Genomic DNA, 14,413 nt, shown 5'->3' with positions numbered 1-14,413 from the left:
CAAAGCAGATCACATCCAGACCCAACCCAGAGCAGGATCAGACTCCCCAGTCCCCCCCTCATAGCTCCCACCGAGAACCCCCGAACAAGCACTACCCGGTGCCCTATTCCCCCTCTGTACCCCAAACCCCGTTACCCTGCGGCCATAAAAGACCCGAATCCCCGCAGTTTGTGCCTGTTTATACGGGGAGCGCCGGAACAACCGGGGCCCGATCCCGCTGCCAGCCCAGGCGGGGGCGCTGTTCCTGCCGGGAAGCGCCGTTGGGCACCGCCCCTTCCAGCCGTCACTCCCGGTGCGCGGCCCCACGGGCGCCGGGGCCGGGCCGGGGCCTCAGCGGGGCCGGGGTTCGGGGTCCGGGTCCAGCCATGCCGCTGCCCGCAGCGCTGCTCGGGCTCCTCATCGCCGCGCTGCTCGCGGGGCTGCTGGCGCGGTCAGGGCCGGGGGAACGGCGGGGACGCGGGGTTGGGGGGCCCCGAGGGGTTATGGGGGGTATGCAGCTGATATAGAGGTGTAAAGGGGTGCGTAAGGGTCGGGAGGGTGACAGGGGTATAGGGGGGTATCTGCTTGGGGGGGTGCGCGTAAAGGTCAAGGTGGGGGGCCCATGGGGATGGCAGTGGGATGTTGGGGGGTTTTGGGGCCCACAGGGGCTTCGGGGGGTGATAGAGCTCATAAGCACCAAGGTGGGAGAGGGGTATCGGGGGTTTGGGGGGGTGACAGGGCTCGGTGGGGTCTGCTTGTGGGGGGGGAGATTGTAAAGACCCATGGGGATGGCAGTGGGGTGTGGGGTTTGGGGGGACTGACATTTGGCTGGGGTAGTGTCAGGGGTGGAGGGGGCCGATGGGGCTGAGGGTGAAGTGTTGGGGGTATGGGGAAGGAGGTAACAAGGGGTTAAGGGGGATAAAGAGGGCTTGGGGGTGTCAGGAGTCTGGGGTGGCTTGCAAGGGTTTGGGGGTCCTAGGGCTGGACGGGAGGGTGTCAGGAGCTTGCAGTAGTCCAGGGCAGCTCACAGACGTGGTTATGGGGTGTCTGAGAGTCAAAGGGGCCCCTCAGTCCAAGGGGGGGATGTTAGGGCTTGTGGGGGGTGACCCTGCAGGGTCTCTGCTCCAGCTTGGAGCAGTCATGGAGGCAGGACCTGCTTGGTTGGTGCTGGAGCTGCTGCTCGAAGGATGAAGGGGTCCCCGTCCCTAGTGGGGAGCTGACCCTGTGCCCCCTGTCCCTGCAGATGGCTGGCCTGTCGCCTGGCTGTGACCTGGTGCCGGCAGAAGCTTCACGCGGAGCTCAAGATCGGCTCCTTTGGCTTCTTTTGGGCCCAGAACATCAGCCTCAAGTTCCAGCGGGAGCAGCAGACGGTGGTGGGTACCTGGGCAAGGGGTTGGCCACCAGTGGGTGAGGGCAGGCAGGGTGGATGGGGTCACTTGCAGGCTGGCAGCAAATCCGTGCCCCATAGTTGGTGCCAGGCCCTTCCCTCCATAGCCAGACTTGGGGTTTTGGATGCTCCCTGATGCCAGGGGTTGGGAGCAGAGTGGGAAGGTCGGGATGAGCATCGCAAGGCACAGCCGGGTTGTTTCTTCTCTGACCTACCCATGCATCCTTGCAGGAGATTGACCACATCTGGATCTCCAGTAAACTGAGCCGGGAGCTGCCGTATGTATCCCTGCCCCAGCTGCCTCCTTCCTCTCTTGGGGGTCTGTCTCATCCCTTGCTCTGCTGCCTTTACACCTCCTTGCAGTCCCTGTGGTCTGCTCAGTGTGTGAGTGAATCCCCTTCTTTGAGGTGGCAATGCCTTGTGGGAGCCCTTGTGCTGGTCCTGCATATCCCTGGCCATGGGGCTGGGTGTGCAAACCCCGGTGCTGTGCTTCCATAGGCGCTACTTTGAGCTATGTTTTGGCGAGGTGCGAATCCGCACGGATCTCCAGAAGGGCCCTGGGTTCCAGCCGCCCATCCCAGAGGCTCCCAGAGAAGCTGACGGAAGTGAAAGCAGAGCAAACCTGACACTTAAACCCTCCCTGCTGAGGCTCCTAAGCCAGGTGAGGCACTGGCTCTGTGTGATGGGCTGCGTTGCTGTCGTACATCCCTCATGGTAGCATCTTCCCCACCAGCTCTTTTCCATCCACATGGACTCCATCAACATCATGGTTCTGCACGTGGCCACCTCAGAGTCTCTCTGGCACATCCAGGCCAGCAAGACACGTCTCCTCCTGAATGGTGATGGGAAGAGGTAACGCTGTCCTCACACCCTGCTCTGCTTCCCCAGCCTGGCCCTGGGGCCCTCCGACCCTAGTGTGGCATCTCACCTCTTCCTGTCCCACTCAGCAGCATCCCATGTCACCTGTGCTGTGACACAGGAACCCCCCCAAGCTGACCGGGTCCCTTTTCCCTTCATGGGAAGCTCAGGTTGTGTGCTCTCCGAGTTCTGAGTTGCTGCATTGTGCAGGGAGTTAAGCTCTGCTTTTGGGAGGACTTGAAGCAGGGACTTGGGGTCCCTGTGTCACACAGGGAAAACAAGGACAAAGGGTTTAGAACGAGGGATGATGGGTTTAAACTTAAACAGGGGAAGTTCAGGTTAGATATAAGGAAGAAGCTCTTTTCTGTGAGAGTGGGGAGAGCTTTGGGCAACATGGTTTAGTGTGAGGCATCGCTGCCCATGGCAGGGGGGTTGGAACTGGATGATTTTAAGGTCCTTTCCAACCATAGCCATTCTATGAAAGAGAAGGCAGGGGTCTGGTTTGCAAGCAGCATGTTCCACATCTCCGTCTGTTCTCTGCTCTCCCCAGCCTGACCTGCGAGGTGAGCCTGACAAAGGTGAACAGCAAAGTCCTGCGCAGCAGCCAGCTGGTGAGTGCTGGGGAAGGGAGAAATCCAACCCTTACAACCTGAGCTCTGTGGGACACTCAGGACCTGCTCCAGCGTGTCCCCGAGGCTGCGTGATGCTGCAACGCTCTGGGGTCTGTGCTGTGCCCAGCACTTCACCTTCAGCATGCACCAGCTGGGAGCTGGGTGACTCCTTTGACATGGTTTAGTGATGGATTTGGCAGTGCTGGGTAACCGTTGAACTCAATGATCCTAAAGGTCTTTTCCAACCTGTTAACTATGATTCCTTGTTTGTATGCCATTACAGGATGACACCTGCCTGGCAGAGCTGGCCCTGGCGCTCTCCCTCTCACTGGAGATCAGCAGCAAGCGGCAGCTGGTGGGGGTCCGGCTGCGTGTCCGGACGCTGCAGGCAGAGCTGCATGAAGGGCTCTTCTGCAGCCCGCTGCTGCACCGCATCACTGCCAGCACCCAGCACAGCACTGCAGGGGAACAGCCCGGCACAGGTCAGGGATGGGCACAGGGACGTGGGCAGGAGCTGGCAACACCCGTACTTGCACTGGAGCCAGAGGGATTTGGCTTTGCCATCGTGTGGGGATTTGGGCAGGAGCCTCCCTGTGACTCCTGTGTGTCCCTGTCCAGGCCCAGAAGAGCCCCTGAAGTCCCTGTCTCTGCTGAGCAGGGACACGCTGCAGCTCATCCCCAGGAGGGTGGAGGTGAAGCTGGAGAACACCAGCACGGTGCTGTCAATGAACAGCCAGAAGAGGTGAGGAGGCAAGGGGAAGCTGTCCTAGTGCTGGGGACATGGATCTGGGGACAAGTGCTCATCCCCTGCTCTGCTAGACCACAGATACCGAGTCTTAGAGCCAGCAGAAAGGACTGAGCTTGGCCTGGGGCTGGGCTCTTGGGGAAGGAGGAAGGCCTACTTTCCAGTAGGACAGCGTAATGGGATCCTCTGCTGATGGGATGAGAGCGCTGGGCTGGGCTGCAGCTGAATGCTGGCTGGTGTCTTTGTACCAGTCAGCTGGGGCTGAGAGATGGGGAGGTGGAAGATGTGACAGTGCAGTTCCCTTCTGGCAGTGACTCCCTGCTTCTTACAGGCACCTCACCTGGAGCTTGAAGCTGCTGCAGTTCCTATATCAGCGTGAAGAGGAGCAGATTCCCCTGCGCAACTTCACACCCACCTCAGACCTGGACCAAATGAGTGTAGACCTTCAGCTGGAGGGCAAGTAGCCAGGAAGGATGCTTTTAGGACACTGCTGCCATCACTGCCCTCTTCACCCCTCACTTCTGCTCCTCTTGGTCCCCAGATGGCCTTCTCCTGTCCCAGAGCCGCCAGCGCATCGTGTGCCTCAACTCCCTGAAGACCAGTGTGCAGGTGAGTGGTGGCTGAGCACGCTCCTGTCCCCTGGGGTGGCTGGTCCAGCTCCTGGCATGAGTGTTTTTGCCACCCGGCCCCTTCCCTGCTCTAGGTCACAGCCATTGACCTCTCGGCTGCTGTGCTGCTCAACACCTGCATCATCCACTACCGCCACCAAGAGTTTTCCCCATGGCTGGGGCTGTTGGCACAGGAATACAGGTGCCAGGCAGTGCCTGTCCCCAGCCAAGGGCACAAGGGAAGGTAAACTTGGCCTCTGCGTGGCTGCTGGTGTTGCAGCTTGTTTCCTCTTGCCTTGCCATGCTCTGGCAGGGTGCCTGGGCACCCAGCATCTTCTCTGCCCTCTGCACAGCCTGTGGGATGGGGAGGGTGGTACAGAGAGTGGCAGATGGTTGGGGGGTCCCTGTGAGCCTGCTCCCTGCCAGGCAGCACCCCAATAACAGCCCATACCTGCTTGTCCCATGCAGGAGCTATCCCCAGATCATAGCGCCCATCATCTTGTGTGCCTCGCTGTCCAATGTCAATGTGTCAGTGCAGCTGGGGGACACACCACCCTTCGCCTTGGGCTTCAACTCCATCTCTGCAGGTATTGGCACCAGGGTGGCTGCTGAGCTCTTCTTGGGGGTCAGTGGTGGGCATGGGGAGGGCCAGGGGCTGTGGATCCCTGCCTGGCTGTGTCTGGGTCGCCCATGTTTGAGCCCTGCCTGCTCTCATCCCCTGCCCTCTGCCTGCAGACTACCAGCACCTCCGGCCGCAGAGTGTGCACCAGCGAGCGGTGCTGGCCGTGGACCACCTCTGCTGGCGTGTGGGCAACGACTCGCACATCCAGCGTGCCCCGCACCCCCCCAACATGCACGTGTGGGGAGAAGCCCTCATCCTCGACTCCTTCAACCTGCAGGTGAGGGGCAAGCCTCAAGGATACCGGAGTGGGACTCTTCATCAGGGACTGCAGTGATAGGACAAGGGGTGATGGGTTTAAAGTGAAACAGGGAAAGTTCAGGTTGGAGATAAGGCAGAAGTTCCTTACTGTGAGGGTCGTGAAGCACTGGCACAGGGTTCCCAAAGAAGTGGTAAATGCCCCATCCCTGGCTTTGTTCAAGGCCAGGTTGGACAGGGCTTGAAGCAACCTGCTTGGTGTCGCTGCCCATGGCACTGGGTTGGAACTGGATGATCTTAAGGTCCTTTCCAACCCAAACCATTCAATGATTCTATAATCCTGTTTTATCCTGCAGGGCAGCTACAACCAGCCCCTGGGCATGTCCAGTGCGCAGTCAGATACCCTCTTCCTGGACTGCACCATCCGGGGGCTGCAAGTGGAGTCGTCAGACACATGCACTGAGTGCCTGGCCAGGGTCCTGCCCTTGTTCTGCCCACGGCCTGATGGAGCTGAGCTTGCCAAGCAGCCACCTTCTGCCTCCAGCGAGCCCTGGGGGCTGCTCTGGAAGGTGGATCTGAAGGTGGAGGATGTGAATCTTTTCACACTCTCAGCCCTGGTGGGTAAGTATCATCGAGGCTGATCCCAGATGGCTGTCAGAGGAACCTGGCACATCGTGGTGTGCCTCCTCCATGCCTCCAGCATTGATGTGCCACCTCTCTAGGGGCCCTGGAGCTGCGGCTGGACACGCTGACCATCCTGGGGAGTGCTGAGAGCTGCACTGTCAGCGTCCAGGGCATGGTGCTGGCCTTGGTGAAGAGCATCACGGAGAAGATGCAGCCGTGCTGCAAAGCTCCTGCCATCCCCAACCCAGTGGCCAACCTCTCCATGCTCTCTGTCACCTACCACAGCAGCATCCGCTCCCTGGAGGTTGGTTTGGGTCTCTGCTTTATCTTGTCCTTGTTGGAATGGGATGGATGGAGCAGGGGGAATATTGGCTGGCACCGAAAGGTGCTGGAGGGGGCAACGGGGCTGTGCTGGACCTGGCAGTGACTTGCTTGCTCTCTCTGGTGTAGGTGCAGTGCGGTGAGGGGCTGGCAGTGCTGTGGAGCCCACCCGACCACATGCACTTGTACCATCACACCCTGGCCACCCTGCAGTGCCACGAAGCCTTGCGGAGCGCCCTCGGCCACAGGACACCTCCCTCCTTACCCCCGGAGAGCCCAGCCCCCCACCCCACCACCCCTACTGAGACACCCTTGCAGCCGGATGGGACCCCCCCAAAAAGACTCCTGTCCCTATCCCTGGAGCTGAGCTCTGCCAAACTCACAGCCTTCGTCTCTGAAGCCAACTACATCAGCCTGGCTGCCGAGCGGACCTCCGTGAGCTGGCACGGCGGTGCCCTGCACGGCTACTGCCCCGAGCTGGCCGCCGGCTTTGACGGGCACAGCATCTTCAGCTTCAAGGAGGTGGAGGTGAAGCTGCTGCCGGAGCTGGAGGAGGTCGTCTTGCACCGCTGCGCCTTCCCCACCCTGCGCACCCTCCGCAACCGCGGCTGGGCCTTCTCCTTCGCCAGCGTGAGCATCGAGTTCCCCTACCAGTACGACTTCTCCCGCACGCTGGACGCTGCGGTGGGCGTGCAGAAGTGGCTGAAAGGTCTGCACCGGCGCGGGCGCCCCGGCAGCACGGCGCTGCCCCCGGACCTCCTGCTCAAGGTGACGCACTTCTCCTGGGTCTTCCTCGATGATGTGTTTGAGGTCAAGCTGCGAGACAACTACGAGCTGATGAAGGATGAGAGCAAGGAGAGTGCCAAGCGCCTGCAGCTGTTGGATGCGAAGGTGGCGGCGCTGCGCAAGCAGCACGGGGAGCTGCTGCCCGCACGCAAGATCGAGGAGCTCTACGCCTCACTGGAGAAGAAGAACATTGAGATCTACATCCAGCGCTCGCGGCGCCTCTATGCCAACACACCCATGAGGAGAGCCCTCCTCACCTGGACCCTGGCGCATCTGGAGCTGGTGGCCATGGCCGATGAGTCCTTCCATGGCACGGAGCATGTGTTGGAGCAGATGAGGGACATTGATGGTGTGAGCCCGTTTCCCACCGAGGGTCTGGAGATGGTCACGCAGTGGTGCCGCATGATGAAGGGCAGAGTTGGCAGCTTCTTCGGTGAGTTGCTTTGTGTGAGAGTGTTCTTAGAGGACAGCGTGGTGGATGTGTGGCCTGGGCTCCCAGGACCTGACACCAGGCAATGTGTGACCAAGCAAGGGGAAATGAGCTTCGGAGGTTCAGGGAAGTGGGAAGGGAGCAGAGGTGTGACAGGACAGTGCCTCTGCCTTGGCTCAGAGTGGGGCACCGGGGCAGTGTCCCTTTGCTGCCCCATCTCAGCCCTTCCTGTCCCCGCAGTGCGGATCCGTGACTACCCTCGCTACCTCTTTGAGATCCGGAACTGGCAGCTCTCGGGGCGGCTGATCGGAGCCGAGCAGTGCGGCCAGGCCTGCTCCCGGCGCCGCCAGCTCCTCAAGCTGGGGCTGCCCTGGGGGGATGCCACGGTGGAGAGGAACATGCCCCCCTTGAAGTTCTACCATGACTTCCATTGTAAGAGCTGGAGGGACGGGGTTGCTCTGAGGCAGGGCTGTGTGGGACGTGCAAAGGGCTGAGCCAACCCCTATGTCCTCAGCTGAGATCTCCCAGTTCACCATCGTGTGGGGGCCCTGCTGGGACCCAGCCTGGACCCTCATCAGCCAGTGTGTGGATCTCCTCACCAAGCCTTCAGAGGACCCCAGCGCCCCATTGCCCTGGTGGGACAAGAGCCGCCTTCTCTTGCACGGGGACTGGCACATGGATGTTGAACAGGCCAACCTGCATCAGTTGGCCACTGAGGTGGGTGCTGCCGAGGTAGGGAGCAGGGCACGACGTGGCATCAGCTCACATCTGCCTCTCCCCATGCTTGTCCTTGCAGGACCCCTACAACACCACAGAGAACATGCACTGGGAGTGGAGCCACCTCTCCTTCCACTGGAAGCCTGGGCAGTTCGTCTTCAAGGGCAATTTGGACATCAATGTGCGGACAGCTTCCAAGTGAGTGTGGGACCGGGAGTGCAGGGGCTGCCACCAGGGTGGCGATGGGAACGGGGTCTCTTTTCCCCCTCAGGTATGACGACTGCTGCTTCCTGCACCTGCCTGACCTGTGCATGACGCTGGACCTGCAGTGGCTGTGCCACGGGAACCCCCATGACCACCACGGCGTGGTGCTGCGCTCCCCAGAGTTCCTGCCTGAGGTGCCGGTGGGGCAGCAGTACGATTCCTACCGTGCCTTCCGCTCCGAGAACCTCAACCTCTCCATCCGCATGGACCTGACGCGGCCCAGTGAGGGTGAGTGACAGCACCCCGGCGATCCCTTAGTTTTAGCAGTGCTGGGTTGGGAGCTGCTGTATCCCTGCCCCATGGCGCTGGTTGACGGTGGGTGTATCCTCAGAGCACTCCCAGCCCCGGATCCTGCTCTACAGCAGCACCCTGCGCTGGATGCAGAACTTCTGGGCCACGTGGACCAGTGTGACGAGGCCCATCTGCCGCGGGAAGCTCTTCAACAACATGAAACCCAGTAAGAAGAAGCTGGGGCAGCATTACAAGCAGTTGTCTTACACTGCGCTCTTCCCCCGGCTGCAGGCAAGTCCTGGGCGTGGGGATCTGGTGCTACCGACCCGCTTTGCCTGCACTCAGCTCTCAGTGCCTGTATTTGCTCCCTTGCAGGTTCATTACTGGGCTTCCTTTGCCCAGCAGCGGGGAATCCAAGTGGAATGCTGCCAGGGGCACATCTTCACTCGCGGCACACAGCGACTCATCCCACAAGGTGAGTGGGGGCCCTGCCGGCAGCACTTCCAAGCAGGACAGGATCCTGGCTGACCCCTGTCCCCGTCCCCCAGCCGGCACGGTGATGCGACGCCTCATTTCGGAGTGGAGCATCACACAGATGGTGAGCGACCTGAGCCAGGTCACTGTGCACCTCATGGCCTCCACTTGTGATGAGAACGCTGACCACCGGCTCGACACCCTGGTGAAGAAAACCCATCTGCTGAGCCTGTCCTCCCTCACCTACCAGCGGCACAGCAATCGCACAGCAGAGGAGGTACCGCTCGCTGCACATGCGTAGGGCATGGCCCAATGGCATCCCCCTGGGACAAAGTGGTCTTTGGGTGCAATGGGGAAGGGATTTGGCTAGAGAGGAGATAGACCTCTGATCTGAGTGCCTGGCCAAAGGGATGCCCTGTTCCAGCCACAGCATCCCTGGTGAGGGCTGTGGAGTGGTCCCCACACAGAGCATGGCAGGGATCCCAGCCCATGTGTGCGAGTCCCATGGGCATGGACCCGGGGGTGGCTTTGCCTCCCTGAAGCTCTGACCCTCTGTGTGCAGGAGCTGCCCCTGCGGGATGGGGACGATGGTTTCCACACACATCAGCTGCACTTGGTGGACCTGCGGGCGTCCTGGACCACCACGAACCGGGACATCGCCTTCGGCCTCTACGATGGCTACAAGAAGGCGGCTGTGCTCAAGCGCAACCTCTCCACTGAGGCACTGAAGGGGCTCAAAATCGACACGCAGCTCCAAGCCAAGAAGCTGAAGCGGGGCCCGCTCTCTGCTCACTCCATCCCTGCCAGAGTGACTGTTCCCATCACCAGTGGCCGTCCTGAGAGAGCCTCCTCAGGGGGTGAGCACGGCAAGGAAGAGAAACCCATCACTGACAGCATGCATGGTAGCCCAAAGCCATGCCTGCCTTCACCCCGTCATACCACACAGCCTTGCACTGACCCTTTCTCCTTCCCCAGGGGCCTACATGCTGCAGAAGCTCATTGAGGAGACAGATAAGTTTGTGGTCTTCACAGAGGAGGAGTCAGGGGCTAGCGAGCAGCTTTGTGGCATCGCTGCCTGCCAAACCGATGACATCTACAACAGAAACTGCCTCATTGAGCTGGTGAATTGCCAGGTACCTGTCCTGCCCATGGCCTGGCTGAGAGAGCGGCTGTCCCTGCCCCACAAGGGCTCATCTGACCCTCCTTGCAGATGGTGCTGCGCGGCGCCGAGACCGAGGGCTGCGTGATTGTGTCTGCTGCCAAAGCCCAGCTACTGCAGTGCCAGCACCACCCTGCCTGGTACGGGGACACACTGAAGCAGAAGACATCTTGGACCTGCTTGCTGGATGGCATGCAGTACTTCGCCACGACGGAGAGCAGCCCTACTGAGAGGGAGCATGGGCAGCTCTGGCTGGAGGTGAGTGGATGCATGGGGAGCAGGCAGCACTGGCCAGGGCAGGGACAGCCAATGGTGCCTCCGTGCCTTCCTAGGTGAAAAACATTGAGGAGCATCGGCAGCGGAGCCTGGACTCGGTGCAGGAGCTGATGGAGAGTGGGCAGGCGGTGGGGGGCATGGTCAGCACCACCACAGGTACTGCCCACAGCGTGGCTGCTCTGTCTGTGCCCATCCTGCTCGTGTGTGACCCAGGCTCAGTGAAGCTGAGAGCTGGCCTGTCCCTGCATGGCTCCAGGAGCTGGGTGATGCTCTGAGCCCCAATGTGGCGGGACCTGGTGCTCTGACCGTGGTCCCGCTGCTCGTCCCCAGACTGGAACCAGCCCTCGGAAGCGCAGCAGACCCAGCAGGTACAGAGGATCATCTCCCGCTGCAGCTGCCGCATGTACTACATCAGCTACAGCCATGACATCGACCCTGAGCTGGCCACGCAGATAAAGCCCCCCGAGACCCCCGCGAACCAGGAGAAGGAGGATCTGCTGAAGAAGCAGGAGGGTGGGTACATGCAGGCAGCGTGTCTTTGGGGGGCAGACACACAAGTGCCAGCTAAGTCCAGGCATGGCCTGTCTTTGCCCTGCTGAGATCAGAGGGGTGCTCACAGGAGGGGTCCCTAGCCATGTGGCAGGACACCAGATGATGCTTTACATGCTGTGCCTGTGTAAACCACCTTGGTTTATTCCCTGTCTCCCTCCATCTCTGGCTGGCCCCCGTGTGCATCCCATTTCTGGCCATGCTGAGGCTCCTCTGTGTGTCCCTGCAGGAGCTGTGGATACGTTCACACTGATCCACCATGACCTGGAGATCTCCACCAACCCCGCACAGTATGCCATGATCCTTGACATAGTCAACAACCTGCTGCTGCACGTGGAGCCCAAACGCAAGGTACCCACGAGGCTTTGGGGCACTGTGTCACCCACAGCACCCAGGGCAGTGCTAACCTTCCCCTGTCCCTGTATCCAGGAGCACAGTGAGAAGAAGCAGCGGGTGCGCTTCCAGCTGGAGATCTCCAGCAACCCCGAGGAGCAGCGCAGCAGCATCCTGCACCTCCAGGAGGCTGTGAGGCAGCACGTCGCCCAGATCCGCCAGCTGGAGAAGCAGATGTACTCCAACGTGAAGGTGAGCCCCATCTCCAGACGGGGCCTGGCTGCCTGCTACGGGGCAGGGGGTGCTGAGGGCCCTGTGTCCTTCAGTCCCTGCAGGATGACAGCAAAAACGAGAGCCTGCTCGACCTCAACCACCGCCTGCAGCAGCAGCTCAGCCAGGAGAAGGCTGACCTGCAGCTGGAAAGCGAGGAGCTCAACATACTGATCAGGTAGAGCCCGTCTCTGGCTTTCCCCAGTGTTGTGTCCCCCTTATTCCATGGCTTCAACATCTCATTGCTCCCCTGTGTGCTGCAGGTGCTTCAAGGACTTCCAGCTGCAGCGAGCCAACAAGATGGAGCTGCGGAAGCAGCCGGAGGACGTGAGCGTGGCGCGACGGACCGAGTTCTACTTCGCCCAGGCACGCTGGCGCCTGACCGAGGAGGACGGGCAGCTGGGCATAGCCGAGCTGGAGCTCCAGCGCTTCCTCTACAGCAAGGTAGGGATGGGCTGGTGGCACCCACAGCCCCCACACTGGGGTCTGGGATGCGCGGAGCTGATGGATCCACATGCGCAGGTCAACAAGTCTGATGATACGGCCGAGCATCTGCTGGAGCTGGGCTGGGTCACGATGAACAACCTCCTGCCCAACGCTGTGTACAAGGCAAGGAGCCAGCCCTGCATCCCTGGGGACGGGCGGGATGAGGCAGTCTCTGTCCTCATCCCAGCCACCCATCCCTGTTCCCTGCAGGTGGTGCTGCGTCCCCAGAGCTCCTGCCAGTCCGGCCGGCAGCTGGCACTGAGGATCTTCAGCAAGGTCCGGCCGCCCGTTGGAGGCATCTCCATCAAGGAGCACTTCGAGGTGCTGGGGATGATGGGCTGGGAGGTGGCCGAGGTCCCCACAAAGCACGGGCAGGGTGTGATGTGCCTCTCCCCAGCAGGTGAACGTGGTACCTCTCACCATCCAGCTCACCCACCAGTTCTTCCACAGGATGATGGGTTTCTTCTTCCCCGGCCGCAACGTGGAGGAGGAGGAGGTGGGGGATGAAGAAGATAAGTCCAAGCTGGTGACAACAGGTAAGAGGCTCATGGTCACCACTCATGGCACCGGAGCAACGACCTTGAGCAGCTCCGTGTGCTCCCGGTAGCTGCTGGTGGGGCAGATGTCAAAACACAGGGATTTGTGGTCATCCCTGTGGGCAGGTAGAGCAGAGGAGGGGTCTGGGTGATGGATAACCCCCACCAGCCACCATCTCCCACCCCATTTGTCCCAGGGATCCCTGTGGTGAAGCCACGGCAGCTCATTGTGGCCGATGACTCGCTGGGCCCCGGGAAAGGAGTCGCTCAGGGACTGAATCGGACGTCAGGGGTCAGGAGATCATTCCGGAAAGCACCTGAGGTACCTGCTGCTGCCTTTGGGGGGGATTTGGAGGGTTTCCATCCTTTACACCCGAGCCCCTGCACACTCAATGTGATCCCTGCAGCATCTCATTTTGCTCACACCACACCAGAGCAACTCTCACCTCTCCCCCATGAAGCAATGCCATGGCTTAGTGCCCTGCTATCCCTTCCTTGCTGCTTCCTGGCTCTGTCTCCTCTCCTTCCCTTCTGCTCACGGCTCCTGCTCTGTCCCCAGCATCCCGTGGATGACATCGACAAGATGAAGGAGCGCGCGGCCATGAACAACTCCTTCATCTACATCAAGATCCCGCAGGTGCCGCTCTGCGTCAGCTACAAGGTGTGGGGCCGGTGGGGTGGGGTGTGCTGGGGAAGGGGGCACAGCCCCTCCAGCTTGGGGTGTCATCCCACACTGTGGGTCACCCAGGGCGATAAGAACAGTGTGGATTGGGGCGACCTGAACCTGGTGCTGCCATGCCTGGAGTACCACAACAACACGTGGACGTGGCTGGACTTTGCCATGGCGGTGAAGAGGGACAGCCGCAAAGCCTTGGTGGCACAGGTACGTGCGGTCCCATCTTGCTGTGCATCCTTTCTGCTCCCAGGGAGGCTGCTGGGGCTGCATGGAGGTCCTGGGATGCCCTCCATGGTGGGTAGTGCATTCCTTAGAGTGGGAAGCAGCTTCCCTTGCTCAGCAGCTCCAGCTCTCATCCATGCAAAGGGGCTTGGGTGCCTCCATGGGATGCTGAGCCCCCTAACTCCTGGGGCAGGTGATCAAGGAGAAGCTACGCCTGAAGCCGGCAGCGGGCACAGAGGCCCGGGGGAAGCTGGAGAGCAAATCGGATGGGCCCATCCAGCAGCAGGAGGAGGACGAGAAGGCTCGGCTGCTCATAGGCCTGAGTGTGGGGGACAAGAACCCCAGCAAGAAGTCCATTTTCGGCAGGCGCAAATGACGGCAGCACCCGGCGGGCCGGGAAGGGACCGGGGTGCCTCGTGCTCCCCTATGGCAGTGAGGGGTGGCTGTGCTGCTCGGTGATGCCCAAGGGGGGGATTAGCCACATGCAGCCCCCCGGCAGCGCTGTTGCTGTGGGATATAGGGGCAGCAGCATGGGGCTGTGGGGCACAGTGTGCTCTGGGGCTGGTATGTGGGGTGCAGACCCCTCCATGCCCTGTGCCAGTGGTGCCCCATGAGCTTCCCTGCTCCCTGCTGTGCGGGTGCTGGGCCTGGGGAAGCAGCAGGATGGCTCCAGGCTGGGAGAAAGGGGAACGGGAGAGAGTTTAAATAAGAGAGTTTTTAATTTGGAACCCTTTGGTGTCTCATTCCCTGTGTCCCCGTTCACGCTGTGGTGCTGTGGCTTCACCCCCTGCCCTTCCCCGGGGCACACACTTCAGCGGTGCAGCATCCACATCACCCCCGGTGTTGGGTACCCCACCGGGTACCCCGGAGCAGGGAGTGCAAAGAGAGGACGAGTGGGTGATGAGGCCCCCAAAGTGTGCAAGGGGGGGCCCGAAGGGTGAGGCGTGCCCCGAGGTGGGGGGGTATCAGTCACCGGTGGCTGCCCCCCGGTGCA

At 61.0% G+C, this 14,413-nt stretch overlaps 1 protein-coding gene across 4 annotated transcripts; it reads left to right on the top strand.

Annotated features, from left to right (window-relative positions):
• The first annotated feature begins 301 nt into the window (after positions 1 to 301).
• BLTP2 (bridge-like lipid transfer protein family member 2) lies at positions 302 to 14,239 on the top strand. 4 transcript variants are annotated; one of them, XM_080630290.1, is made up of 39 exons: positions 302 to 430; positions 1,223 to 1,352; positions 1,598 to 1,644; positions 1,865 to 2,027; positions 2,100 to 2,218; positions 2,775 to 2,835; positions 3,119 to 3,317; positions 3,454 to 3,577; positions 3,912 to 4,036; positions 4,122 to 4,189; positions 4,284 to 4,432; positions 4,657 to 4,775; positions 4,924 to 5,087; positions 5,422 to 5,686; positions 5,788 to 5,993; positions 6,140 to 7,229; positions 7,467 to 7,658; positions 7,741 to 7,943; positions 8,023 to 8,141; positions 8,215 to 8,435; positions 8,539 to 8,729; positions 8,814 to 8,913; positions 8,987 to 9,189; positions 9,475 to 9,769; positions 9,888 to 10,045; positions 10,123 to 10,329; positions 10,404 to 10,503; positions 10,678 to 10,860; positions 11,126 to 11,247; positions 11,326 to 11,481; positions 11,556 to 11,677; positions 11,763 to 11,943; positions 12,022 to 12,108; positions 12,196 to 12,306; positions 12,386 to 12,521; positions 12,719 to 12,843; positions 13,081 to 13,182; positions 13,270 to 13,404; positions 13,613 to 14,238. In XM_080630290.1, the coding sequence occupies exons 1-39, from the start codon at positions 366 to 368 to the stop codon at positions 13,793 to 13,795; spliced, it is 6,726 nt and encodes a 2,241-aa protein (XP_080486416.1). In that variant the 5' UTR covers positions 302 to 365; the 3' UTR covers positions 13,796 to 14,238. The 4 variants fall into 4 exon arrangements, with proteins under 4 accessions (XP_080486416.1, XP_080486415.1, XP_080486418.1 ...); XM_080630289.1 differs by having other exon boundaries at positions 12,383 to 12,521; XM_080630291.1 differs by lacking the exons at positions 302 to 430; positions 1,223 to 1,352 and having other exon boundaries at positions 1,642 to 1,750; positions 12,383 to 12,521; positions 13,613 to 14,239.
• The last annotated feature ends 174 nt before the right edge of the window (positions 14,240 to 14,413 follow it).

This window comes from Psittacula echo (assembly GCF_963264785.1).
Source record: "Psittacula echo genome assembly, chromosome: 15".
Classification (NCBI taxonomy): Eukaryota; Metazoa; Chordata; class Aves; order Psittaciformes; family Psittacidae; genus Psittacula; species Psittacula echo.
The sequence above is the reverse complement of the archived record's forward strand: the minus strand, read 5'-3'. Positions and strand labels throughout refer to the sequence as shown.

Excerpts from the sequence above, each read along its gene's own strand:
- BLTP2 (XM_080630289.1), top strand. The coding sequence starts at position 366 with ATGCCGCTGCCCGCAGCGCTGCTCGGGCTCCTCATCGCCGCGCTGCTC. Across the intron at positions 5,088-5,421 it reads TCGACTCCTTCAACCTGCAG|GGCAGCTACAACCAGCCCCT; the intron begins GTGAGGGGCAAG and ends TTTATCCTGCAG. Across the intron at positions 10,861-11,125 it reads TCTGCTGAAGAAGCAGGAGG|GAGCTGTGGATACGTTCACA; the intron begins GTGGGTACATGC and ends GTGTCCCTGCAG.